The sequence below is a fragment of the Rhinolophus sinicus genome, chromosome 8 (genome assembly GCF_057876585.1).
Source record: "Rhinolophus sinicus isolate RSI-liver-muscle chromosome 8, RSI-T2T, whole genome shotgun sequence".
Taxonomy (NCBI): Eukaryota; Metazoa; Chordata; class Mammalia; order Chiroptera; family Rhinolophidae; genus Rhinolophus; species Rhinolophus sinicus.
The window spans coordinates 35,829,070-35,856,460 of record NC_142508.1 but is presented as its reverse complement, the minus strand read 5'-3'; the positions used below and the strand labels follow the sequence as shown (position 1 = coordinate 35,856,460).

The window sequence follows — 27,391 nt, the reverse complement described above, 5'->3', positions numbered from 1 at the left end:
TCCTATGCCATCCTGTCACAAAGGGAACCCTTTCAATGTTGCAGGTCAGTAGTTGAAGATGTAGGAAGTCAGGATGGAGAAGTGGACAGAAGGTCTGAGACATAGGGAAGAATTAATCTAAAGACCTGGCCTTGACTATCATAAGAAGAAAAAGAGGGAAAAAACATGCTGAAAATATATTGGTTAGCTAGAAACGTCGTAAGAAGTTATGGTTTGCAAGTTCTAAATACATGACATTAATGGGTGTATAAAAACCCTGAATTGAGACACAATACTTGAGAACCCGTCGTTTCTATCTCTTCTTCCTCCTCAGTGACATGGGGAGTCAGGCCTGCACCTTGAGAAGCTGAGTTGAAAGCACCAGCAGAGCCTTTATCTGCTACCACATCCACAGGCAGGACCCTGAAATGCAGAGGCCCCCCTCCCTGTCCTCGGTCACAGGAGAATCAGGGGCAATTATCTCCTACATGGAATCAAACAGAGGGTTCCATCCTGTTGTCAGGTGCCCTCCTTCCCCACACCCACAAATCCTGGTACAGATGGGGAATGTGGGGTGCATGGCCATGCCCACCTTGCAAGCCCATGTAAGGCAGACTTCACCTCCCCTTGGACCAAAGTATGGATTCTAATTATATTTCCTGTGACAGATAAATTAGCATTTGTTAAGCAGAGAGTCTTCAGTTGGATGCTGAGCCCACAGTTCAACAAAAGAGCACAGGGAAACTGAAACAGACAAGCTTCTTATCCTCACAATCCTGCAGGAAGGACACAGCATGCCTGGAAGGGCCACATGGGGAGGCCGAGGCAGGACGCACCAGAGAAGGGCAGGACCCAGGGCACATGCCTTTATTAGGTTTTACAGGACAAGTGATTTGGGGTTCTCCAGCTCAGTCCAAGTTGGTCAATTGAAACGAAAAACAGCAAGGTTTTGGTAAGCTCTGCAGGGATCTATCCAGGGGGTATACAAGGCATAGTCCTTCAGAGGCGGGGGACACTTGCTCACAAGGGCTGCTGGAGAAGTAATAACGGGAACTTACATTCACTTGTGAGTCTGTGACCTGTTGTCTGCACAACAGTGTATGCACTAGTGGAAGGGGCCAGTGTCACTTCAAGACAACTTGGCTACACATCATGGATTCTAAGGCAGCAATATGGTAGTTTAGCTAAACTCTCTACAGCACTAATACTTTATTTTAACCATCGTAATTCTCCAGTAGTAACAATCAGGAAAACAGGGCACAATATGTAAGTTATGGGGAAAATAGCCTCACGTTATTTGCAGATTACGGCCACAGGGAAAAGGGATTCCTAGTGCTGTCCTTCTACTGCATCACCAAACAGTGCACTGATGGTCACACCCATGATTCAGGTGGGAGAGGTCAGCGTTGGTGGCAAGATAACACGTCATTCATTACACATAGGGTTCGTGTATTAAAAGGCATCTGCCTTTATTATAAAAATGTAAGTTCACACATAGTCTAAATAAAGCATGGCAAACCACCTGTAGGGTCCAAGGATAAAATACAGACAAGTGGTTAAGGAGCTTTCTGGTTCTTATATAATGATCTTACAGCTCTGTTTTCCATGGCTCTGCAGACTGAGGTTCACTGCTTAGGAAACATGGATGTATAATTAGGAACTTAGGGATGAGTTGTCTGTAGTTTCTCAGTCATCTCTGAAGAGGTCTTTATTTCAACCACATTAAATAATACTAACTACAAAGACACATCAGAGCTTTAATGAACCGCCACCTATTTTGCTTAAAGGACAAGTGGAAAAACTCAGAATATTAAAATTAGTTAAAATTCAGAATATTCCTGTCTTACACTAATGCGGAGAACGATGTCCTGAACACCTACCTGACAGTGACTTACATCAATGTTCTAAGTCAACCAAACAGCATCTCCACTTAGATTTCTTCCTACATTGTGTATTACAGTGCCCTCAGCCTTCCAGGGAGAAGGCGATCTGAGTGAATCCCACCCAACATACAAGGGCTCTCAGTTCTTTGAGGCAGCAACAATCAACCCATGATTCACACACACACACACACTAGGTGCAAAAATATAGTGTCAAGTGACTTCATACTGGAATCACATTAACATTTGCTTTGAAAAACTACCTCATGTAATGCCAATATACAAAAATACAGTGATGGTAATTACACCTGTCCAACATCCATCCCTTTAATAAGTTGAATCAGATTAACAAGGAAGATTTCTAAGTTTTTTAACATTTGCTTATTTATTATAAGTACTCTTACAGTAATCTGTCAAAAGTGTTCTTGACTTACTACATTCTCATATCAATTCTCTGATATTTCAGAGCTGATTTTCGATTAAGCACCTCCCCATATTTTTTTACATCTTTAAAGTCACTTTGTAGCATGAATTTGGTGGGGTATTCTGAAGTATATATTTTCAATGAAGGTCTTTCATCATGTATAAGAAATGAAGAATTTCTCTCCAGTACATATTCTCAGTTATTGAGGGAGGTTGTAGTTCCAGCAATAAGGTTTTACAAATTCTTCACTTTTCAAGTTTCCGTCCATTATGAATTCACATGTGTTGAGTAAACTGTGAACAATGATAAAGGCTTTTCCACATTCTCTACATTTGTAACGCTTTTCTCCAGTATGAATTTTCTCATGTGCAGTAAGATTTGAACGGCGGTAAAAGGCTTTGCCACATTGATCACATTTGTAAGGTTTCTCTCCAGTATGAATTCTCACATGTGTAGTAAGTTCTGAACAGTGAATAAAGGGTTTTCCACATTCTCCACATTTGTAAGGCATCTGTCCCGTATGAATTCTCTGATGCTGAGTAAGACATGAACTCCGAAAGAAGGTTTTACCACATTCTCTACATTGGTAAGGCTTCTCTCCACTATGGATTAGCTCATGACTAGTAAGATGTGAACGCTGATTAAAGGCTTTACCACACTGTTTGCATTTGTAAGGTTTCTCTCCACTATGGGTTATCTCATGTCTAGTAAGATGTGAACGCCGATTAAAGGCTTTACAACACTGTTTGCATTTGTAAGGCTTCTCTCCTGTATGAATTCTCTCATGTACAGTAAGATGTGAATGCCGAGTTAAGGCTTTGCCACATCGCTTACATTTGTAAGGTTTCTCTGCAATATGAGTTTTCTCATGTCTGGTAAGATTTGAACGCCAATTAAAGGCTCTGTCACATTCTCTACATCTGTAAGGCTTCTCTCCAGTATGGATTTTCTTACGTCTCTTTAGACTAGGTAATGGAGTAAAGACTCTCCAACACGGATTACATTTGTAAGGTTCCTCCAAGGTGTCAATATTCTCAAGTTCAGTAAAATTTAAAGATTGGTTCAAAGATTTGTCCCATTCACTACATTTGATTGTCTTCTCTACAGTAGGATGACTCTGATGTATAAGATTTAAGCTTTGATCTAAGACACTCCCACATTTACAATGGTTCTCTGGAAAGTGAGTTCTCTGATGCTTATTAGGGTTTGACCCTTGTTTAAAGTTTTTCCAAGATTCATTGAATTGAAAGCTTCTCTCTCCATTACGTGTACTCTGGTAATCATTGAAGACAGAAAGACCTCTAGTGAGGGCTGCAATTTCATTAAACATGTAAAGTTGTTCCCAATTAATTTATGATACCTATGGAACCATGATGCTTGTATGGAAACCCTCCCACCTTCAAGAAAATAGCAGAATTTGTAATAAGGAGGAATTGTTTCTTGGTGAAAGAATAATGACTCCCTGGTTAAGGGACTGTCAGATGTAGGATATTCAGAATTTCTATCTTCATTTTCAAATCTCAGGTTTTCAGAAATTTTGACTCAATGTTTAATCCAACCCTACATTTTAAATGACTCAAATGATTATTCACACCATGTGTTATGGGACTTGCCAGATATTCCACATTTTCTTACAGAGAATATACACCTTTACAAAACTCTTTTCTATCTTTACATTTAGAAACACGTTGTTCTGCAAATGTAACTGCCTTAAAGTGATGGTTTTCCCAAGATGTCTTATATATTTGATCGCATTTGGCCACAGGGATTTTATTATGATTAACGGTCCCAGTTTCGTTATGTCCATCATAATCTCCCTTCGGCCCTTGATACTCCCCTCACATCCCCACTTTTTCATTAAAGGTAGATACTCAAGGTCACACCTTCGATATCTTACCAGAAGCATTCTGTGGAATGAATCTTCTATGTCCGGTTTTGGCAACAAGCCCTGGGTGTCCGCAGAAGACAGAGCTGAAAGGCAGCAAACAAATGATCACTCTTTCAACAGTCAGGTAAATTCTACCATAAAAATTTAATACTTATTATAGGACTTAGGAAGATGGCACAAGAGCTAGCACCAAAACTTCACTCCTCCATGGTTCAGTACTGATGATTTCACAAGGGAGTTCAGAGTTCACAGCATGCCCAGGAGAGAGTCACATCAAAAAGGAAAGAAAACTTGCTTACATTTACTGATAATAGCTGCTAACCCTCCCTGGCACACCATGACAATATTGTGAGAAACGCCAATTCCCAGTTTCTTCTCAGGAGGGAAACGGCTGAGTATACTGTGTGTCCAAAGGTCTCCCCTCATCACAGCTGCCTGAGGGGGTCATTTATCTTCTGCATCACACCAAGTGCTAAGGGAATGGCAGTGCAATGTGAATGCATTGTGGTGGCCACTAAGAAAAATGGTGAGTAATTGTTCAAACACCACAAAGACTGCAGTACTGAAGACAAACATCAAGAATAGGAAGGTACCACTGCCTCTGAAGAAGAAACGGAAAACATTTTACAGTGGAATATTACGCACAAAAAACACGGAGAACACATATTCCTAGAATAGGATTGACAGGCCTCAGAATTTCAAGTATAGCTGCCTGTTATTTGTGTCCTCCTGTACAAAGCAAGTACAAAGCCTGAGATGGTGACTGTTTCTGCTCCCAAAGCTCAACAAAAGGTCACGAGGCTTACAAAGAACAGAAAAACATGCTACAATCACAGGAAAAACTAAATCTCCACACACTGGCCCTAAATTAACAGAGCTATTAATAACCTGACCAAGAATACAAAATACTTTTTAAAACGTTTTAAGTTACCCCCATGGTAACCGCAATACAATAGCTATACCAGACACACAAAAAGTGAGAAAAAGTCGGAAGCATGTCACTGCCATATAAAAATCAAAGGCACAAAATGGAACAGACTTAAGAGGGGAAAAGTGGGACAAAAGAGCTTTAAAAAAAGTGCAAAAAACAATCTCAAATGGTTATAGTAGTCCCTCCCTCTCGTTAATTAGTTTAAATAAAAACAGATAAAAGTCCCCCAATCAAAAGACATATGTTGGCTGAATGGATTAAAAAATAAAATCCAACATCTTTTGTCTGCAAGAGACTCATTTTAGACGTGAGGATATAGGACATAACTAAAAGGATGGGAAAAGGCATTCCATACAAACGGTTACCAATAAAAAGTACGAGTGGCCATACTAATCAGAGAAATACACAGTAAATGTCAAAAACTGTCACAACCCAAAGAATGATATAACATAATGATAAAAGGGTGAATTCAACATGAAGCTATAACATTTTACTCATGTAAAAATCGGTGCAGCAAAAACAGTATGGAGGTAAAACAAAAAGAAAACAAACAAAAAACAGTATGGAGATTCCTCAAAAAAATTATAAACACAGCTACCATGTGACCCAGTAATTCTACTTCCAGGCATTTATACAAGGAATACCAAAACACAAATTTGAAAAGATATATACACCCATACATCCACTGCAACATTATTTACAATAAACAAGATGTGGAACCATTTTACACGTCCATCGATAGATCAATGGATAAAGAACATGTGATAAATGTCCACAATGGAATGTTTCTCAGCCAAGAGGAAGACGGAAATCCTGCCAGTGGCAACATCAAGGATGAACCTAGAGGGTACCATGCTAAGTGAGGTAAGTCAGACACAGAAAGACCAATACCATACAATTTTGCTGATACGTGGAGTCTAAAAACTAAAAGTGAAAACAACAAAACCAACCAGAGAAAGATTCACAGATACAATTTACCGATAGTGGCTAGAGAAAAGAGGGTCATAAAGGCATAAAAAGGTGAAGGGTATTGAGAGGTATAAATGTCTGATTATGAAATGAGTAAGGCAAAGGATGTAATGTAGCATACAGAATATAGTCAATGATATTGTGATACCTTTGTCAGGTGACACATGGATACTTGACTCAATGTGGTGATCACTTCGTAAGATATGTAAATGAAGAATCACATTGTACGACTGAATCTAATAAAACATTGCATGTCAACTATACTTTAACAATAAAAATAAACAAATACAATGGTTTATCACATTTTGGACCGCAATGAAAATTTTAATATCTTTCAACTGTTTCAATATTTGTAACAATCATGTATTATTTTTATAATGTAACAAACACCAATAATGAAAAACAAATTGAGAAAAAAGGCCATCTTTGATGGCTGTACAATTAAGAACAAATTAAAAGATTTCGTTAGAGTTGACATAACATTGTCAGAAAATTAATACCGTATTTTGCTGTGTATAATGTGCTTCCATGTATAATGCGCACCCATGTTTTTTCGCCCAAACTTTCACGGAAAAAATCTTTTTTTGAATTTTTTAATTCAAATTTTTATTTGTTTACATTTCTGTATTTGTGGGGGGTTTTTTGTATTAAAAAGGAATTTAGCATTTATTTTTTAACATATCATGGTACAAGAAATTTTATGTAACAAATAATTAAAAACACAAGAACAGATACAAGGAACAAGAAAGTTTATGTGCAAATTTACGATATTTACCCATCGTAGAAGGCCTAGAACTCTTCCTCCTTGCAAGTTCATTGTAAGTTCAACAAAACTGATTATCATATTCCAGGGTATCAGTTTGCATATGGACATGGTTATTGATTTCTACACTTACACTTTTAACTCATAAGCATAAATAAATGAAATAAAAACATTTATATATAGAGGGTGCTAAAAAACTGTATACACATTTTAAGAAAGGAAAACTGTATTAAAATTGTAATACTCAACATAGACTGATAACAAAAGATGAATACAAGTCACGTTTGACTTCTGCAATTACAAGAGTTGCTGAAAGTGGTTACCATCAGCATCCAGACACTTCTGATTATGGCAAACTACTGCTTGAGCAATGTTGACCAAAGTGTCCACTTGTATACATTTTTTTGGCACCCCTGGTAGATACGGAATTAGTACTACCCATATATAATATGCATCCTTATTTTTCCTCACAAATTTGGGCAAAAGTGTCATTATACATGGCAAAATACGGTATGTGAACTCTTCTCCATCTAGCACGTGACTCATTATGTGTTTATTCCAGGAATAAACACACAGCTGGAATTATAATTTAAATGTCATTAAATGTAAAGTAAACTTAATTTTATACCTCCAGATTTTTTCCAAGGCAAATTCTTTTTTTTTTTTTTTTTTTTTTTATTGGGGAAGGGGAAGAGGACTTTATTGGGGAACAGTGTGCACTTTCAGGACTTTTCTCCAAGTCAAGTTGTTGTTCTTTCAGTCTTAGTTGTGGAGGTCGCAGCTCAGCTCCAGGTCCAGTTGCCGTTGCTGGTTGCAGGGGGTACAGCCCACCATCCATTGCGGGAGTCGAACCGGCAACCTTGTGGTTGAAGGGCGCACTCCAACCAACTGAGCCATCCGGGAGGCAGCTCAGCTCAAGGTTCCGTGTTCAATCTTAGTTGCAGGGGGCGCTGCCCACCATCCCTTGCGGGACTCGAGGAGTTGAACCAGCAACCTTGTGGTTGGGAGCCCACTGGCCCATGTGGGAATCGAAACAGCAGCCTTCGGAGTTAGGAGCATGGAGCTCTAACCGCCTGAGCCACCGGGCCGGCCCGGCAAATTCTTAAACAAGTTTTTGTTTTTGCAGTCCATAATATTAAGTTCTGATCTCCCATGTTTGAAACCAATTATTAAGGAGCAAAAATGAACACGTCATCCTCATCAAGAGTAGAACATGAGAAGCCACAGACTGGGAAAGAATATTTGCAAAAACATACCTGTAAAGGTCTGCTATACAAAGCATACAAAGAAGTCTTAAAACTGATTGATGAGAAAACTACCAACCTGATTGGAAAATGAGCCAAAGCCCTAAACAGACAGCACACTAGACAAGATACACAGAAGGCAAAGTGATGTATAAAAAGATGCTCCACATCATGTCACCAGGGAAATGCACATGAAAACAACGAGAATGAAACACACAGCAAATTAAACACCACTACACACCTATTAGGAGGGGCCAGAACCCAGAACACGGACGACACCAAGTGCTGGTGAGGACGTGGAGCAGCAGGAACTCTCACTCACTGACGGTGGGAACACAAAATGCTGCAGCCTTTTGGGCAGTTTGCTGGTTTGTTCAAAAGTACACACACACTAACCATACTGGCCAGAGTCCCCACATGCATGTTCATAGCAGCTTTAGTCATAATTTCCAAAACTAGGAAGCAACCAAGATGTCTGTCAAGACCGGAATGAATGGATGAGTGAACGTGGTGCATACAGAGAATGGAATATTATTCATCTATAAAAAAATAAGCTATCAAACCGCGAAAAGACGTGCAGGAAACGTAGACACATATTAAGTGAAAGAAGCCAATCTGAAAAGGACACATGCTCTATGATTCCAGCTATGGCATTATAGAAAATGCAAAATGATGGAGACACTTGAAAAATCACTGGTTGTCAGGGCTTATGGGAGACAGTGATGAACAGGCAGAGCACAGAGAATATTCAGGGTTGTGACACTAGTCTGTATGACACTATAATGGTAGATACATGTCATCGTAAATGTGTCCACACCCACAGAATGGATAGCCCCACTGAACCCCAAGGTGAACTATAAACTCTGGTGGACAATTACATGTCAATGTAGCTACCTCTATGTAACAGAGAAAACACTTCTGGGGCATGGAAAAGGGGAAGGTTTGTTTGTGGGAGGGGCATATGGGAATTCTCTGTAACTGCTACCCAATTTTGCTGTGACGTAAATCTCCTCTTAGCATAAAAGTCAATCTCAGACTTCTGCTTCTCTGAAATATGGGATCTCGGTCCATGGAGTTGAGTGGTTCATTACACTCATGCAAGAACATAAATGTTTGTATCCACTACTTAACAAACACAATAGCACCGCACACCAATTAAAATGACCACCATCAGGGAAACACAAAATATCAAGTATTGGCAAAAATATGGAGAACTTGGACCTCTATGCACAGTTGGATGAAATATCAATTGACACAAACACTATGAAAAACCATATGGCCAACCCAGTGGCTCAGGCGGTTGGAGCTCCATGCTCCTAACTCCAAAGGCTGCTGGTTGTATTCCCACATGACCCAGGGGGCTCTCAACCACAAGATTGCCGGTTCGACTCCCACAAGGGATGGTGGGCTGCGCCCCCTGTAACTAACAATGGCAACTGGACTTGGAGCTGAGCTGTGCCCTCCACAACAACGATTGAAAGGACAACAATTTAACTTGGAAAAAATCCTGGAAGTACACACTGTTCTCCAATAAAGTCCTGTTCCCTTTCCCCAATAAAATCTTTAAAAAAAAAGAAAGAAGAAAAACAATATGAAGGTCTCTGAAAAACTTAAAAATAGAATCGTGCTATGAAGCAGCCATCCCACTTCTGGGTACATTTCCAAGAGACTTCAAAGGAGGCTCTGCAAGAGCCATGTGCACACACATGCACACTGTAGCGTTGTTCACAAAAGCCTGTAATAGTTGGAAACAACACAATTGGCCATCGATAGATGAACGGGTGAAGAAAATGTAGCATATACATACAACGGAATATTATTCTACCTTGAAATAGAAACAGATTCTCTAACCTGATACAAAACAGAGAAACCTGAAGACATTTCAGTTAAAATTCATGAATCACAAAGACACAGATACTATAAGAGTCCACTTCTGTGAGTCACCTAATGCGGTCCTCCTCATAGAACAAAAGGAACGCGTGGGGTGATGGGAAATGAGGAAGTGCTTGTTTAATGGGTATTGAGTCTAATTTCCAAGATAGAAATTTCCAGAGGGCAGTTGAACAACAACGTAAATATACTTAACATGACTGGACTGTACAGTTACAGAGGGTACAGTGTTAGTCACATGTCTTTACCAGAATTGAAAATGAATAAAAATATCTAGAAGAGATATAGTTATGAAACATTTCAAAAATTACCTTCCTTTTAAAAAAGTGGTTCTTTCATAGAGAATATAAAATCAATAGTAAATAGATGTGAAATTAAGACTGTTACCACAACTACTTAACTACACAGGATAAGAAAAGCACTGACCACAAACTAACAAAGGAAATAAACAAGATGAGTTATGCACAAAGTCGGGGTAAAATGATAGACACAAACACGCACATAATTTTAATGGCAATACACATACACCTGATTCTTATGCGAATCAAACCCCACATGGTCTTAAGTGTGCTGAGCTGAATACTGTCATTGACATTCATAATATATAAGTAACAACCAAAACGCAAGTAACTAAATTTGAGGGAACTACCATGAGAAAGGAAATGCACTGTTGTGGAATTGCAGAATGACAATAAGAAGCAATGGGTTCCACGAATACTTAACACTACACAGATGTACTATTGAAGAGAATCCTTCTATAGACCTCAGCCTCCACTGTAAGTGTGGCCCCATGAAGAGCAAGCATTCTCAATCATTTGAATGTGTTGTAGGGCAGGCACTTTTCACAGACAATGCATTAGAATCATTCATAAACAGCTCTAAGGAAAAATTTTAATAAATAAGCATGCAAATTACATTGGAGAAATAATTAGGTTATTAATATATTGCTACTATTCTTACAGAAAATATATAAGCTGTAATGCATTATATAGAGAACAAAAAATCCCTTCATTTCTCAAAAAAGGAACAACAAAAATGTAAAACATCACAGAATCAGTGATCCATAAATCAACATTTGAGATTAAAGTACACCAATATCGAGAAACATGCTGAGGAAGGGAGATGACAAACCTCATGATTACTTTTTGCCTGAAGTAAATGGAAATCGAGAAAGCAAATATTTTCCGAAATATGAGAACCTAATAATTCTACAACTCACTTCTTATTGAAGGAGTTCATTTGAGCACCTTGTTATCAGCACTTCTGAAACTAAAACCACTAATCTGACAAAGATCTAATCAGAAAGTGAAAACATACAAGACAAGCCCAGTAAACTTTGGACTGAAAAAGACACAATTATAACACGACAGTCATTAAGAAATCAGGGAACAATGGAGACCTTCTTATATGGTGGGCAATATTCTAAGCTACCCCACGGCATGAATTCATTTAAGAATCCTGTGAGGTAAACAGATACATTAAACTATTCTAACATGGAGGAATTGGAGAGTAGATACTCAAAATTTATAATGTTAGTTCATACAAAGTGAAGGGACATTTTGAGATGAAACCGAGATTGAGATGTTCTCCCTTCCCTTTAAGGCAGTGCCTTGTGCTATGATAAAATTACTGAGTCTAAATTTTGTAGGGTCATGTTTGAAACCACCTTAGGATTAGAAATTATAAAGCAGAAAACATGAGACATGTGTCTCCAGTGCCCCTGGGATTTCTGCTCCAAATTCCAGGAACTCCACCATTTGCTTCACAGACTTCTTACAAGAGGCAAGAACGGAACATTAAAAATGGCTTCAGAGAGAATTCCTCAGCTAGAGCAGATTTTCCCCGGCCCTGGACGCAATGGAACAATAGCCAGACCACGGTGATGCCCACAGTCCAGGGGGAGGACTTCAGCCCTCACTGCAATGGGACCCAGATCACGGAGCAGGAGGACCGTCCCTAGAGGATGTAGGAGCACGGGACGTGTTGGACAGGACTGTCCCTCTGTGACAGCAACAGACAGAAACCTGGGCTTCTCACATCCTTTCCACTGAAGCGGAGCTTCCCAAACCACATCTTGAGGTCTGGCTCCTCCAGGACCATTGACCCGCTCACCTGTGTCATCTGCCTCCTTCATTCCCACCTACCTGGGTGGATGGACACTGTCTTTTTTCGCTTCACATCCCAGGCCTCCTTCATGCTCTCCAAAAAGATGACCAGGTCTGGCTTAGAGACAGCAAGACCTGTTTATTAGAAAAAGGAACATGAATTTTGATGGAGATTCTCCAATTTCCAATCCAGTACGTGCTCAGTTGAGAAGAAAGACATTGCAGAAAATTGGAATATTCTAAAAAGGATTCCCCCAAAACACTCTTTTCTGACAGCACCTTTACTGGACAACTTGGAACGTTTTCAGATCCTGAGTTCCACTGCAAGGGAATCATGAAGACTTCTTTTCTACACCAGCAAACCCCCAATTTGCTACTTTTCTACACCAGCAAACCCCCAGTTTGTTCCTCAGAGCCAGGATCTGAAACTCTACCACACAAAGCAGAAGCTCCCAGGAGACGCTGTACTGATACTGATGAAGGAAACACAACCCTGCGGTGGGGTAGGAGTTCTGGAAGGAAGTCACCCTCACCCAGGGAGCACAGGTTCCTGTAGTTCTCCAGCATCACATCCACGTACAGTTTCTGCTCAGCTGGGTGCAGACATTCCCACTCCTCCTGAGAGAAATCTAGGGCCACATCCCTGAATGTCAACTGTCCCTGAAACAAAAGACACATTTACCACATGGCCACAGGCAAGGTCATTATGTGACTCAATATGAAAACAGAGTTAAGAGACCTGGTTTTGACCTAGGAGAGTATCTAGAACTAAGCAGTAAGGTCACTGACGGTAATATTCTCTAGCATATTTTCCAACTCTGAGAAAGGAGGAGGACCTATGATCCACAAACAACTGTATCATACAGGATACATTGTGTACATTTCGTGGTTGGAAATGTCTTGCTGAGTTAGAAATGAAAAATACTTCTCAAATTTTCACGTGGACAACAAGGAACTGGACTGGTGTAAAAATGCAGATTCCGACTGAGGAGTTTTGGGGTGGGGCCTGAGTTTCCACATTTAACAAAATCACTTTTGAGTGTGGCTGACGCGGTGCAGATTTCGGGCTGGGGCGCACTGGCAGGCGATTGAAGGCGAAGGTGAAGCTGAGCTCAAAGGGGCTCATTCCTGGGCATGGCTCCCATGGAGACCCTGAAAGGTGCAGGTGGTCCGCTTTAAGAGCCCAGCTGTCCATTACCAAGAACTCTATTAGTTTAGACGGGGCAATTCCTTTACATAAACAATTAGAATGAAACAACCTTTGGATGGTGAATGTGGCAAAGCAATGGCACCACAACAGGGGCTTCCGGACAAAATTAAAGTAGAACCTGACAATGCTCAAGAGTATGGACGTGCCCCAAAGGCAAAAACTCAAGAAAGTGAACTGAAAATTGGTGCTGTGCTTTCAGTTAATGACAGTCCTCTCGAGACATTTTAAATTCAAAGGATGTGATCACAACCCAATTTGAAAATTCTTCTCCCAACAAAGATTTCTGCAGCCAGTCATGCCTTTCTTCTTACGAGCTAAAGAAAAAACCTGTTGTTACCATATATACCAACAGCATTTCAACTAAGTGCAGCATGTGTCAGAAGAAGGCTGATATTCGATTTGAAGTTAAATATCAAAATGTGGTACATGGTCTTTGTAGTGATGCTTGTTTTTCAAAATTTTACTCTACCAGCAACCTTATCATGAAATGTTGTGAGAACTGTGGGAGCTATTGCTATAGGAGCTCTGGTCCCTGCCAGTCCCAGAAGGTTTTCACTTCAACAAGTGTCACAGCATATAAGCAGAATTCAGCCCAGACTCCTCCATATGCCTTGGGGAAATCATTGAGGGCCTCAGCTGAAATGATTGAGACTGCGAATGACTCAGGAAAAACAGAGTTCTTTTTCTGCTCTGTTAATTGTTTATCCGCTTACAGAGTTAAGACAGTTATTTCTTCAGAAGTCCAGGTTTCGTGTCCTACTTGTAAAACCTCAGCATCCCTCAATATCACCTAGCCATGTCCAATGGAACGATATACAGCTTCTGGAGCTCCAGTTGTGTGGTGGCTTTCCAGAATGTATTTAACAAGCCAAAAGGAACAAACTCCTCAGCAGTGCCCCTGTCTCAGGGCCAAGGAAGCCCGCACTCCGGGTCAGCGGTGTCAGAAGGAGGAGGTAGCACCTCTGCCACTTCCGCCAGCGTCATCAGTGGCTCTGCAGCAGCGGGCCTCCAGTCTCCTGCCGCAGAGGCCCAGCAAGTTGCTCCTGCCCATGCAGTTGTTAAACTCAAGTGTCAGCACTGCAACCATCTGTTTGCCACAAAACCTGAACTTCTTTTCTACAAGGGTAAAATGTTTCTGTTTTGTGGCAAGACTTGCTCTGATGACTACAAAAAGAAAAAGAAAAATAAAGCTATAGCAGTGTGTGACTACTGTAAACTACAGAAAATTATAAAGGAGACTGTACGGTTCTCAGGGGTTGATAAGCCATTCTGTAGTGAAGTTTGCAAGTACCTGTCTGCCCGTGACTTTGGAGAACAGTGGGGAAACTACTGTAGGATGTGTAGTTATTGTTCCCAGACATCCCCTAATTTGGTACAAAATCGATTAGAGGGCAAGTTAGAAGAGTTTTGTTGTGAAGATTGCATGTCCAAATTTACAGTTCTGTTTTATCAGGTGGCCAAATGTGATGCTTGTAAACGACAGGGTAAACTAAGTGAGTCCATAAAATGGCAAGGAAACATCAAATGTTTCTGTAACCTATTTTGTGTCTTGGAGTTTTGTCATCAGCAAATTACGAATGACCCTGTTTCACAAAGAAAAGTAAATATTTCTAAGGCACCAACTGTTTCAGTGGCGCTGCCTTCTGCAAGGACAAATACAACGCCAGTTATAACCAGTGTGGTGTCATTGGCAAAAGTAGCTCCTGCCCAGCCCGCAGGGAACACTAACAGTGTTTTGAAAGGTGCAGTAACTAAAGAAGCAGCAAAGATCACTGAAGATCAACGACTGCTATTTTTGAAGAAGATGAGCCAAATGTGGGCGGCTGTTCCATGGTGGCCCAAGATGGACAGTGTGTCTGCACATTAAGTCCGCAGTGACAAAAAATGAGAAAAATGAAACCACAGTGGATTCATTCTAGAGCAAGTCTTTCAGAGAATCAGACCAGCTTCACCATAATGTGGAGAGAGCTTGTCCTAATTTGATACCTCTTAACTCTCCCATTATGTGTGTTGTTGGAAGATGGTAGTAATAACTTCTGCTTAATTACTTTCAGGCAGTATACTACATTAGTGAACTGTCATTAAATTAACTTGGTAATTATTTGTATATTATATACTATACATTAAATTATATTTTAAAATTAAAAAAATCACTTTTGATTAGTGACACCAATATCTCTGGCCCATGTGTCACATTATTCAATAGCACAGAGGAAGGAAATGGAAAAATTCATATATGATAGAATTGAGAGTTTTATGGAATTTACACTTCTCCTAGAAGCATAGCAACACAGTCCTTTTTGAAAACTTATTGTATACTAGAGAGCGTTTTGTTTTTAGATATTAATTCATAATGAACATAAGTAATCTGAGAAAGATATTATTCTTCCTCTTGATGAGACTATTTTGTGAAGCATCCAGTAAATGGTAGAGGTTGGGTTTTATTCCAAACTGTCTCTAGAATTTATCAAAAAGGTCCAGACCAATATGCATAGACAAACCTCAGGAACATTCATAGCAATTTCTGTAACTCAGAAGAAGAGAAACAAGTTAAGCAAGTAAGAAGAAAGAATAGCTCAAATAGTGTTAAGATTTTATGCACACAGGCACACAGACATATGGGGAACTGTGTACACATTAAAAGTGACAGAAAGAAATTTTCACGTCACTGAAATCACAATTATTTTAATTGTGTATAGCTCATAAATTTCTCTGTGCATGATACTCTTTGTATTTTATAAACACAACAGGGAGAAGAACACACAATTTTCTTTGCAAAAATTTTTGTGTCATTTGTGCCAAGGTATACATTACAAATTTACCACTCCGACACCTTACTAATATGATTCTGTAAACTTTCTTAAAAACACAAAGAGTGATGAAGTAGAGAATGTCTGTGACATGAGTGTGGAATATAATAAAAATTTACAGGAACAAGGCCTGACTGATGAAAGCATCCACTCCAAAAGCCAATTATCTCTAGTAAAGAAAGCTGAGGGCCTGCAATTTCCAAATCAGAGAAACTGAGAAAAAAGGGAGCTTACAGATGAAATGTGATGGTTTTTGCACATCTCTCTATAAATCCCTCCAGATCCTTACGTATGATAAAAAAAAAAGTTAACTTTATAGTGAAGACAGGACCTCAACCAAGTGAAAATCAGGTGGAAGGAACAAATGGTATCAGCTGACTGAGACACGAGGAAGGACACACCATCACTGCTGTGATGTTACCAGCACAAATGAACAAATAAGGAAATCATCATGTGAATCTGATCATAAAAAATTAGTTTTATGGAAATGTCAACGCAGAAATGTCTCCCCAGTTCGAGACTCTAATAGTGCATTTAAACAGTAAGTCTTTCTTACCAATCTAGTGAGTAAGACGCTTCCAATTACCCTTTTCAAAATTTTTTTATACCTTTCCGGGCTATTCTGAGCACTGAGGCATCCTGGGTCGTCGTGCACATTCTTACCCCTGTTCTACAGCCCTGACGCTGTAGTCACAGGACATACACCTACATCTCCCTTCATCGGGACACCGAGCATCTGACCCCACCTAACAGGGACCTTGGACACAACCACCTTATTAGGTGGATTTGTCACAAAGGAGATGATTTCAGTACTTGACGGTCAGTAACTCACAGTGGGAATTCCTCATGTCCTCAGGGAGCCTAATGGACAGAAGGCAGAGAAGGCTCTGGGAAAAGGGCAGAGTGTTTCTACCGAGCTGACCTTGACTCTCCTGAGAAGAAAAGGCAAAAGTAAGTAGTTGAAAAGAACCTTGCTAGGCAAGAACATCAGAAGTAGAGAATTAAAGGTGACAGGTTCCAAACCCACATATTTTAGGAGGAAAAGTGGACACAGCCTGTGACCCAGGACGGAACGCTTACCTGAAAAGCAGCCATTTCGTCCTCGTCCTCCTGCTCTGGGTTGTTTCCTCAAGAGACTTTCTGGGGAGGAATCACATCTGCATCTTGAGAATGTGCCTTCCAGGGCGTGGTGCAGGCTCATTTATGTACTTCCGCCACACTCACAGGCAGAAAGACCTTGAAATGCTGAAAATGCCGCCCTCTCCTGTCCTATGTCCCAGGACACAGTCAGGGACAAGGAGCTCCTAAGTGAAGACAGAACTGTGAGTTTTTTCTTTCCTGTCTTCCGGTGCCCTCCCCTCACACAGACGTCTACAAATTCCCACAGCAATGAGAATGTGGGCTTCTCTCTTGGACCCCACAAACTGAACATAGCACGAGATTACATCCCCTGGCCAAAACCTGCTCTCAACTCAGAACCCTGTCCAGGAGCCCAGAGTTAATCCTTGTCCTCACCTGAGAGTCACATGAAACCTCATTAAAATAACAACAATGCTCCACCCAGACGATTTGTCCTACTCCCAAGGGGAGGGCACAGGTCACATCACTCCTTGAAATCCCCAGGTGACATAGGAGGAACCAGATGGGAACCTTTTAGCTGCAATGAACATGCAGGTCCCTGGGGGATCAGGGCCCATTCTAAGGAGTTATCTTTCTGGAGGTCTGCAGGGGGCCCAGGAAATGGCAACTTTAAGTCTCCCTGGGGGAGCTGACTTGCTCCCCAGACCTGTTTCCTGTCACACTGGGCTACAGATCTCAGACTCTGCACACCTGATAGCTTTAGGGAGTGTGAGGGGTTGGGGAGGAAACTTCTACAAGGGCTGGCTACCTAGGTGGATTTCTTTCGTCTTTTCCAGGAAATCACAGAGAATTAGTTACAAACTGTAAAATAATGAACACACATTTTGGTGCTGAAAACTCGAAAAAAGGGTTAACTATGGAAATACACTGATCAAATTACTTCACCGTGAATAGATGGGCTCCATGGGAACCAAGTTTCAGGTCTGTCCCGTCCATCACTCCACCATCAGAGAATGGAAAAGAGGGACTTGAGGGTACAGCCACTTGGTAGCTCCCAGCTCACTAACAAAACACTTAAAAGGAAAACAAAAGCTGCTGAATATCACACTAACTCACCAAACTAGGTTCTCACACACACATCCTCACCAAATGCACACTGAAGAAGCCTAATATTATTAACAAGTACCAATGGATGTTTCAACATGATAAAGAGTAGAAAGAATGCAGGGCTTCTCATGTACACTAGACACAATGTTATTAGAAGGGAAATTGATTTGAGATTTTTTTTTTACTGTAATTACTTCTAGGGTCAAAGTTTAAAAGAAAATTAAGATTACCTCATATTTAGAAAAGAGTAAGAGCTGGTAATGCAATGTCACCAGAGCTTATTTCAGAAGTTAATGACTATTACAAAATAGTTAAAATTAGGCAGACTAAGATTTATCTCAATTTGCTTTTTTTTAATTAAAACAGTGAATCAAATGTAGGAGAGGTAGAAAGGAAAAAGTAAATTCCATGTAAAAGAAAAAAGGATGCAATGCTTTCAATAGTCCTTGAAAAGTTATCATGTGGTGACAGAGTAGTCATTTCTCATCCCAGGTCACGTCACTCATGCCACCCCAGGAAATGAGAAGGGACGCATGACTGACTGACATAGGTCTCCCCCCTCTGGCTCTATGAGGGTTTCACACGGAAGCCATTGGGTGATGAAATTAATTATTAAATGCATAGTATTATTAAACTGGAATTTTGTAATTCTCATTCTCATCTGTGTGACTGAAAATGCAGCATGTATTAAATTAAATCAACTATAAAGCCACCAGTCATATATCATGACTTCATCACCCACATTCCACCAGCTCACTGCTCATCCAGGTGGGGGCTCCCCTTCTTCCTCTGCTATTATGTATTCCTGTCCATGGATCTGTGTGTCCCTCTTGTCCTGGATTATCTCCACTGCTGTCCTCTCCTGTCCCCTCTGTCCTCTCCTGATTTCTCCTGTCGATGAAAAAGATCCAGTCTAAAAGAAAGCTTATAAGATTTTATTTGAGTGAAACTAATGAGAATTGCCTAGAAGTAAAATCTCAACAGAGAAAATGCTCCGCAAATTATGGTTTGCAGTTTATTTTATACATAGAATCAAAGGAGGAGGGTTACATGAAATCCACTGGTGGTAGATTAAGGGGGTGGCAGGATACAAAGTGGGGAAATCTCTGGGATTGGATAAAAGTAAATTGGAGAGATAGGTACTTCTTTTAGTAAAAACTACCTTTTAGGTGGGTGCAGGACAGTTAATAGTTCTCATAGAGATGTTAATCAAGGGACAAGAATAATAATGAGGCATTCTGTAGTTTCCTGCTCTGGTCTGGAAAAAGAGATTACTGACATTCCAAGGATGTCACGTTAGGTGCAAAAAAACAAGACACTTAGGTGACACTTCACTTAAAGTGAAGATTGACTTTATGAAGGAAGCTTCAGGCTAAAGACGTGACTTCCCGCCATGACCCACCTTAGTTATGATTTTTTTTTAGGTTCACGCCATCTTACGTGTTTTTTTTTCAGTTTCCCGACCTTGTCAGGATTAAACTGGTGGCCCCTTTTCCATCTTCAGTTCCCCTTTTGGTCATAAATCAATCTGAAGGATGCATTGATGACCAACCTTTGGCTGGATAGTCTGGTCCCACGGTGCTAGGAGGGCTCATTCCTAGCAAGTGTCAGCCTTTGTCTTGCTGAATGTTGGACCATTGTGGGTGGGGCAAGACCATAACCTTAAATGGCAGTCAAGGCCGAATTATTTATTTATATTTAAAAGAAAATGTGAGCAAATGGGAGGCAGTCAGATCCTTTATGTCTAAATTAAATACTTATTGGTAATTTCTAATCTTTGAGCTAACATGGTCCAAGTTTTTTTCTTTTTTTCTGTCTGTCTTATGTTTTTTTTGCATCTAGTATAACATGTACAAACTAGGACCAAGAGCAATGGTATTAAACCAGTAACACTGATTAGGAGCAGAAAATGTCCAATATTAGACAAGTATGAGTCTGAGGGAAGCAAACACCTATGAAGACTCGATTATTTCAGGATCTCGAAGTACAAATTTGTATTTTGGCCAATTAGTTTCCATAGAGATGACTTCATGGGGAGGATTAAGTTCAATTTCCCAGTACATTGGAGTTTCATTATCAATATTATCATGGGTTTTTAACTTCAGGCAAAGTTAATATGCCTATAATTTTAGTATTACACTTAATCCAATAGCATTTACTACAAACCTGGTGTCATTACAATAGAAATCAGTACGACAAGAATTTTCTAACCCTTCCCAACAAAAATGTCCCCTTCCCATATTCCATACGTTGCTGTTTGTTGGGGTGATGGGGAAACTGACCTTAAAATGGTTCCCTGCCACGTGGAACCGACCTAAAATGGTGGCCCGAGTGGAGAGACAAGTCCCCAGCCTAAGCCCCAGCCCAGTTCCGCATAACCCCCTCCAAGCCACACCTTGAGCCAATCACCAGACGACACCTACCCCTTCCCCTCCCCGACTGAAGGAAGTCCCCAACCCATAAAAACCTGCTCAAAACCTTGCTAGGGGCTCAGTCATTTGGGAAGGATCCCACTGAGCCCACCCACTGGCATAATGAAGCTGATTCTCCTAACTCTCTGAGGCCGCTTGGGTTCTTTCCGGTCTTGGATTCTGCAGGAGGGGTGGATACGATAGGCCAGAATTGGGTGAATTCAAAATTCTATATAGATTGGGGACATAACCATTCACCTTTTTTATTTAATATGGCCTATCTAATTTACACTGGAAGCACTCAAGTGGCATTTATTAACCTGATTTCTGCTAGTTGTACAATTGGGTACTGTAACTTTAAGGTTATATAGGGGCTAAGGCTATAAGAACACAATGGTGTAAATTATAATTACTACCTAAAAATTTCTAGAGACCAGGAGGAGACCAAGAATTTCATAAATAAATTTTCTGTGCCTCAGCAGCCATTATAAAGGGCCATTTTTTAAAAAACATTTATTTACAGTATTTAAGTATGTTTTTCCAGGACCCATCAGCTCTAAGTCAAGTAGTTGTTTCAATCTAGTTGTGGAGCGCACAGCTCATAGTGGCCCATGTGGGGATCAAACCGACAACCTTCTTAAAAGCACTGTGCTCTAACCAACTGAGCTAACCGGCTGCCCCTCCCCTTTTAAAAAAAATATACATCTACTTCCGCTTCTATCTGAATTAATATATTAATAGTTAGTCTATGTTGAGTTAGGGGGTAAGCATAATTGGGTTCTGATATTTACATATATAAAATTCCTGTCTCAATATTTCTTTTCCACTAACCTTCGATAAAAGTGAACTGGTATCTTAAGATGCTTAACCATAGAGCTGGGAGGACTGTGGGTGGAGCTGGGACCCTCGTTAACGCTCTAGTCTTGATTTCCTGTTGAACTCTGTGGCAACTTCCGGGGAAGGGATGCGATTAAACGGGGAAGCCATGTTTGGCTCTTCAACCTTTTTCCCGTGTGGGAGGCCAAGGGTCACACCCGCTGGCCAGTGTGCATGCATGCACTCCTTGGTGGTTCTGTTTCTTTTTCTTTTCTTGAATAAACCATTTATTTTGGTGGATAACCTGGAGCATTATTTGGCCAGTTGACATTAATGGCACCCAACATGGGGCCCAGAGAGGAACGGAACTCCGAGGGCTTTCTGACCGGTGAGCGAAGCTATGGTGCCTAACTGAGCTGTGTTGGCTCCACCTTCGTTCCCTGGCTTGGAAGCCTTAGGTGGGTTTCTCTCCTGGGTTGAGCCAACCGATTTTTGGGGTTTTTTTTGCATCTGGTGTTCTCCAGGCTTTATTTCAGGAATTATTTTAAAGGTATTTTTGTTTTTGTTTTCCTTTGTTGCTGTGCGTGTGTGTGTGTGTGAATGTTTTAAGGCTTATTTGTCTACTCATGGCATGTTGGCTTGATTTCTTCAGAAAGCAGGCTGTCCTTTGAGATAAAAGCTGGCCTTTGCCTAATGCCCGTTGGTGGGTAAGAGGTTAGTTCTACTGAAATTGGTCAGTTTTAGCCAGTATTAGATCATGCTGTCTCATTGAGAAAGTTGACGGAGTGCCACCCAGCTCACCAGTGACTGAACTCCTGGAGAGAGTTGGTTATTTGCCTGGAACTGCCTCTAGCCTTCTGTCTGATTCGCAGAGATCAGACTGTTCCAGAAGGTGAGAGTGAGGTGAGCTGAAGATTCCTGGTTTGCTTGAGTTGTGAACTGACTTCGGCCCAGTGCCAGCTCAGCCTGTAACTTAACTCCCTAAGAGTTGGTTATTTTCCAGTAACTGGCTTTAAGCCTTCCGCGTAGTTCAGTGACCACAGTGTTCCAGAGTGAGGTGAGCTAAAGGACCTGCAGATTATTCGAGCAGTGAATTGTTTTGGGCCCAATGTTTAAAAAAATGGGCCTTCTATAACTGTCCCTCCTCCCAGGACACCGGTCCAGTGTATGTTTAAAACCCCTGGGGAATCTTCATGCACATATTTAACTAAAGGGACAGATCTGACTATGGATAATTATAAGTATCAGTGGCCACTTTGGGGAACTTTTGAGATTCCCAAACTTGAGTTTCTAAAAGCTAGACTATACTAACAGCACTGAAACTAAGAAAGAGGAGTGGAAATGCCTATTTGGAGTGGTATATGGAGGCCTCCGAAGAAGACTGTGAATCTAAAGTTACCTTTTTACAAAATAAAGTCTCAAAGTTAACAGAGACTGTTAAAAATTTAAAAAGAAAGAAAATGGCGCCTGAAACCTCCTGTCCTCCCTCTTCTACACTGCCTTGCCCTTCCCCCACTCCTCTTTTGTCTCAAACTCTACCTCTGAAGCCCTCTTGTTCCTCATTGCCACCTCCTCCACTTTCAACTCAGCCCCCGGCAGCATCTTCTCCTGAATCTTCTCTCTCTTCTTCCTTGGAACCTATCAGTACTTTTCCATTTAAGATTAAACCCTCTGGGGATTCTAGTAAACCCCACATCTCCTACATTCTCTGGACCAAAGCTGAGTAATGAGCTATAGTACAGGAATTTCCTAAGGTAACTAAGGATTCTAATAATTTTGCTAAGGAATTTGATATTACTATTCAAGCTTATTGGCCTGGATTTTCTGATTTATATCAGCTAATTAATATGTTGGTTGGTGAAGTCCAAGCCAGACATTGGATGAGAATTGCTGGATGGTACATCCTGAAAGGGATCTTAGAAAGCAAACCTCCGGGGCCGGCCCGGTGGCTCAGGCAGTTAGAGCTCCGTGCTCCTAACTCCGAAGGCTGCCGGTTTGATTCCCACATGGGCCAGTGGGCTCTCAACCACAAGGTTGCCAGTTCAATTCCTCGAGTCCCGCAAGGGATGGTGGGCTGTGCCCCCTGCAACTAGCAACGGCAACTGGACCTGGAGCTGGGCTGCGCCCTCCACAACTAAGACTGAAAGAACAACAACTTGAAGCTGAACAGAACCCTCCACAACTAAGATCGAAAGGACAACAATTTGACCATTGTTCCCCAATAAAGTCCTGTTCCCCTTCCCCAATAAAATCTTTAAAAAAAAAAAAAAAAAAAAAGCAAACCTCCGATTATTGGGAGGAAGCCAGGGCACTTGCTAGGAAACTACATCGAGCAATTCCGAGGCTTTTCCAAAGGCTGTTGATTGGAACAAAATTCAGGATTGCTCACAAAGGCCTGAGGAATCTATAAATGACTATTATGAAAGATTCCAGGTCATTTTTAAGGAAAATTCAGGTCTTCTTTCGGATACTGGCCACACATGGACAGCTTTTCATTCTTTGTTTGTCAGTAGGCTGAATGAAGTCCTTTCCCACCTGGTTAAGAGATCCAGGATGGGACAGGGGAAAATGCCTACCCTAGACTTGGTAAACTTGGCAGATGAGCTCACTCATACCCTAGGCAGGCCACCTAGAAGTAAAATTGCCAAGACATTTGATTGCCTCAGTTGGTTCAGCAGAGGCAAATGGGAGGCCCTGTGGGAAACCAGAGAACTCCAACTTTTTGCCATCAGTGCAAGGAGCAAGGACAGTGGAAAAGGGATTGTCATAAGTTTAAGCATACAAGATGCTCTCTGTCTTCTGACCAACCTCTTTCAGGCCTTCCTAATTCCCAGTGACAGGGCTCTGAAGAACTACAGGGGATTTTTCCAGTCCTTAAAGAGACTTCTCTTCAAACTGGGGAGGAAACTATTTCTGTTCTTATTGACACCGATGCTACACTCTCAATGCTCAACCCCACTGTTATAAACCAGCTCCTGCCTCAGAGTAATATGACATTTTACAAGTGGGGATTTCAAATAAATCTCAACAGGTTCACATTATCTGAACCTGTTCCCTTTTGTCTAGGTCCCTTAAGAAATGAACGTTGTTTTTCTCCTTAGTTCTTCTGCCCCTACCCATTTATTAGGCAGAGACTTCTTAGAGAACTATCATGCTGGAATATCCTTTTCTCAAAAAAGGAAAAATAGAGGCGGCTGGGTGGCTCAGTTGATTAGAGCATAAGCTCTGAATAACAGGGTTACCAGTTCGATTCCCAGATGGGCAAGTGAGCTGCGCCCTCTACAACTTTGAAGACAACAAGCTGCTGCTGAGCTTCCAGGGGGGTGGCCAGATGGCTCAGATGGTTAGAGCGTGAGCTCTCAACAACAAGGTTGCCAGTTCAATTCCTGCACGGGATGGTGGGCTGCGCCTCCTGCAATTAAAGATTGAAAATGGCGGGTGGGAGATGAGGGTAAGGGGGATCATTTAAATATATGGTGATGGAAGGAGAACTGACTCTGGGTGGTGAACACACAATGGGATTTATAGATGATGTAATACAGAATTGTACACCTGAAATCTATGTAATTTTACTAACAACTGTCACCCCAATAAGTTAAAAAAAAAAAGAAAGTGGCAACTAGACTTGGAGCTGAGCTGCGCCCTCCACAACTAGATTGAAGGACAACTACTTGGAGCTGATGGGCCCTGGAGAAACACTGTCCCCCAATATTTCCCAATAACAAAATTTTTTTTAAATAGAAAATATAAAAAAAAAAAGGAGAAATAAGGTTAGAGTTTGATGGTAACCATAAGAATCATCAATCAGGTGAATTACATGACATTTCAGCATCTTTTATTTGTGCTGTCTCTGATAGTACAGTAACTGAATCTGAGAGTACTGATCAATGGTCCCTATTGGACCAACTACCATTTTCTTTATGAGCAAAATCTTCAAGTGATATTGGCAGGATTCACAGTGCACCTCCTATCAAGGTTCAAATTTATCCCTTAAAGCCTCTGCCAAGAATTAATATCAGATAAGAGGCTAAGATATAAAGCCCATAATAGAAGATTACATAACTCAAGGCCTTATTATTCCTTGCACTAGTCCTTGTGACGCTCCTATCTTACCTGTGGTGACGAGGGTAGAGGTTTGTCCAGGACCTCCGAGCGATAAACCACATTGTTATCCCTCAACAGCCTATCATTCCTGACTCTCATATGCTGCTGGCATCTATTCCAGCAGGAAGTAAATTCTTTACAGTTAATTGATTTATGCAGTGCATTCTCTAGCATCTCAGTTGATGAAGATAACCAATACTTTTTTGCTTTCACTTGGGAAGGAAAGCAGTTTACCTGGACTGGAATGCCTCAGGGATTTACTTACAGCTCTTCTTACTTTTCACATATTCTGAAGACCGATTTGGATAATACAATTTTCCCTAGAGGTTCTACTTTGTTACTATATGTGGATGGCTTACTTCTTTGTTCTTCTCAGGTTTCGTCACAGGATAATGGCATCCATTTGTTGACACTATTGACCTTAGGGACATAAGGTCTCTAAAGAGAAATTACACTTGCCCAAGCTCAGGTTCAGTACTTGGGACATCTGCTATGGGAACATGGTCTGCGCCTGGACCCAGTCAGGCTCCATGGTGTCCTAAATTTTCCGAGGCCAAAACTAAGCGTCAGTTACGAGGTTTTCTTGGACTAGTCAACTATTGCCGGAATTATATCCCCCGTCTTTCTCTTATGGCAAAACCTCTATGTGTCCTATTAAAGAATGACCGTCCTGACCCAATTTCATGGGAAGAACAGGGTGACATGGCCTTCAAGACCTTAAAGGAGAGTTTAATAAACCCACCTGCTCTTGGGCATCCTAACCACCAGGTTTCCTTTTTTGCGCATGAAAAGGAAGGAAATGCCCTTGGGGTGCTCACTCAGAAACATGGGGATCAACATAAACCCTTAGGATACTATAGCCAACAACTGGACCCTATGGCTCAGGTGTACCCTCCTTGCCTCAGAGCCATTGCTACTGCCCTCCTGGTTAAAGCCAAAGAAAAGATTGTTGCAGGATCCCCTCTAACCATTTCTGTGCCTCATGCAGTTAAAGCTTTCCTGAATTCTCGTCACACCCAGCATCTGTCAGTCAGCCGCCTTACTTCCTATGAAATCCTTTTGTTAACTGCTTCCCATTAACCCTTTCACATTGTAACAACCTTAATCCAGCTACTTGTCTTCCTTCTGAGACTGAGGAAGCTCTTCATGACTATCTGACATTAAATGATCACTTCCTGACTCCTCGTGACGATTTGCAGAAAACAACTCTGGGTAAAGCTAATTTTTTTATGGTTTACCAATGGTTCTTACTTAAAAAACGACAATGGTGAGTAATGTGCTGGTTATGCTGTTGTAACTCCTTCTGAAGTCATTGAGGCAGCACCTTTGCCCATGGCCTCTTCAGCACTGCAGGCTGAATTATATGCCCTCACTCGAGCCTGCATTTTAACAAAGGGTAAAACTGTCAACATTTATGCCAACAGCAGATATGCCTTTCGGGTTGCCCACGACTTTGGAATGTTATGGAAATGTGGTTTCCTTACCTCCAATGGAGACAAAATTAAAAATGGTCCATATGTACAGAAATTATTGGACGCTATACTTTTACCTGATGCTTTAGCCATTATTAAGATTCCGGGGCATTCTAAACTTGACTCCTTGGAAGCCAAAGGAAATCATCTGCCTGATATTTCTGATAAAAATGCTGCCCTTAAAGGCATCAACAGCCATAGAACCTCTGTCATGGTCTAGAGAGAAGCTTCTCCATTTGATAACTTAGAAAAACTGGCCAGAGAAGCCCAACAATCAGCTTCTGAAGAAGGAAAACATTAACTGGAAA

The 27,391-nt window shown here is 41.1% G+C and overlaps 2 protein-coding genes and 1 pseudogene across 4 annotated transcripts in view; 1 reads left to right on the top strand and 2 right to left on the bottom strand.

Annotated features, from left to right (window-relative positions):
* Positions 1-2,248: 2,248 nt before the first annotated feature.
* Positions 2,249-17,312, bottom strand: LOC148757501 (KRAB domain-containing protein 5-like). 3 transcript variants are annotated; one of them, XM_088800544.1, is made up of 5 exons: positions 17,174-17,312; positions 12,607-12,733; positions 12,113-12,208; positions 4,181-4,254; positions 2,249-3,556 (listed from the first exon to the last, which is right to left on the bottom strand). In XM_088800544.1, exons 1-5 carry the CDS (start codon positions 17,186-17,188, stop codon positions 2,483-2,485), a joined length of 1,386 nt encoding a protein of 461 aa, XP_088656670.1. In that variant the 5' UTR covers positions 17,189-17,312; the 3' UTR covers positions 2,249-2,482. The 3 variants fall into 3 exon arrangements, with proteins under 3 accessions (XP_088656670.1, XP_088656671.1, XP_088656672.1); XM_088800545.1 differs by lacking the exon at positions 2,249-3,556 and having other exon boundaries at positions 3,794-4,254; XM_088800546.1 differs by lacking the exons at positions 2,249-3,556; positions 4,181-4,254 and having other exon boundaries at positions 12,099-12,208.
* Positions 13,323-15,211, top strand: LOC148757502 (zinc finger MYM-type protein 6 pseudogene; annotated as a pseudogene).
* Positions 17,259-27,391, bottom strand: part of LOC148757499 (KRAB domain-containing protein 5-like) — a 34,808-nt gene continuing 24,675 nt past the window's right edge. Inside the window, exon 6 of the mRNA XM_088800555.1 lies at positions 17,259-17,397. Within this exon, the coding sequence (XP_088656681.1) occupies positions 17,314-17,397 (84 nt within the window). The 3' untranslated portion in view covers positions 17,259-17,313. The remainder of the gene's footprint in view (positions 17,398-27,391) is intronic.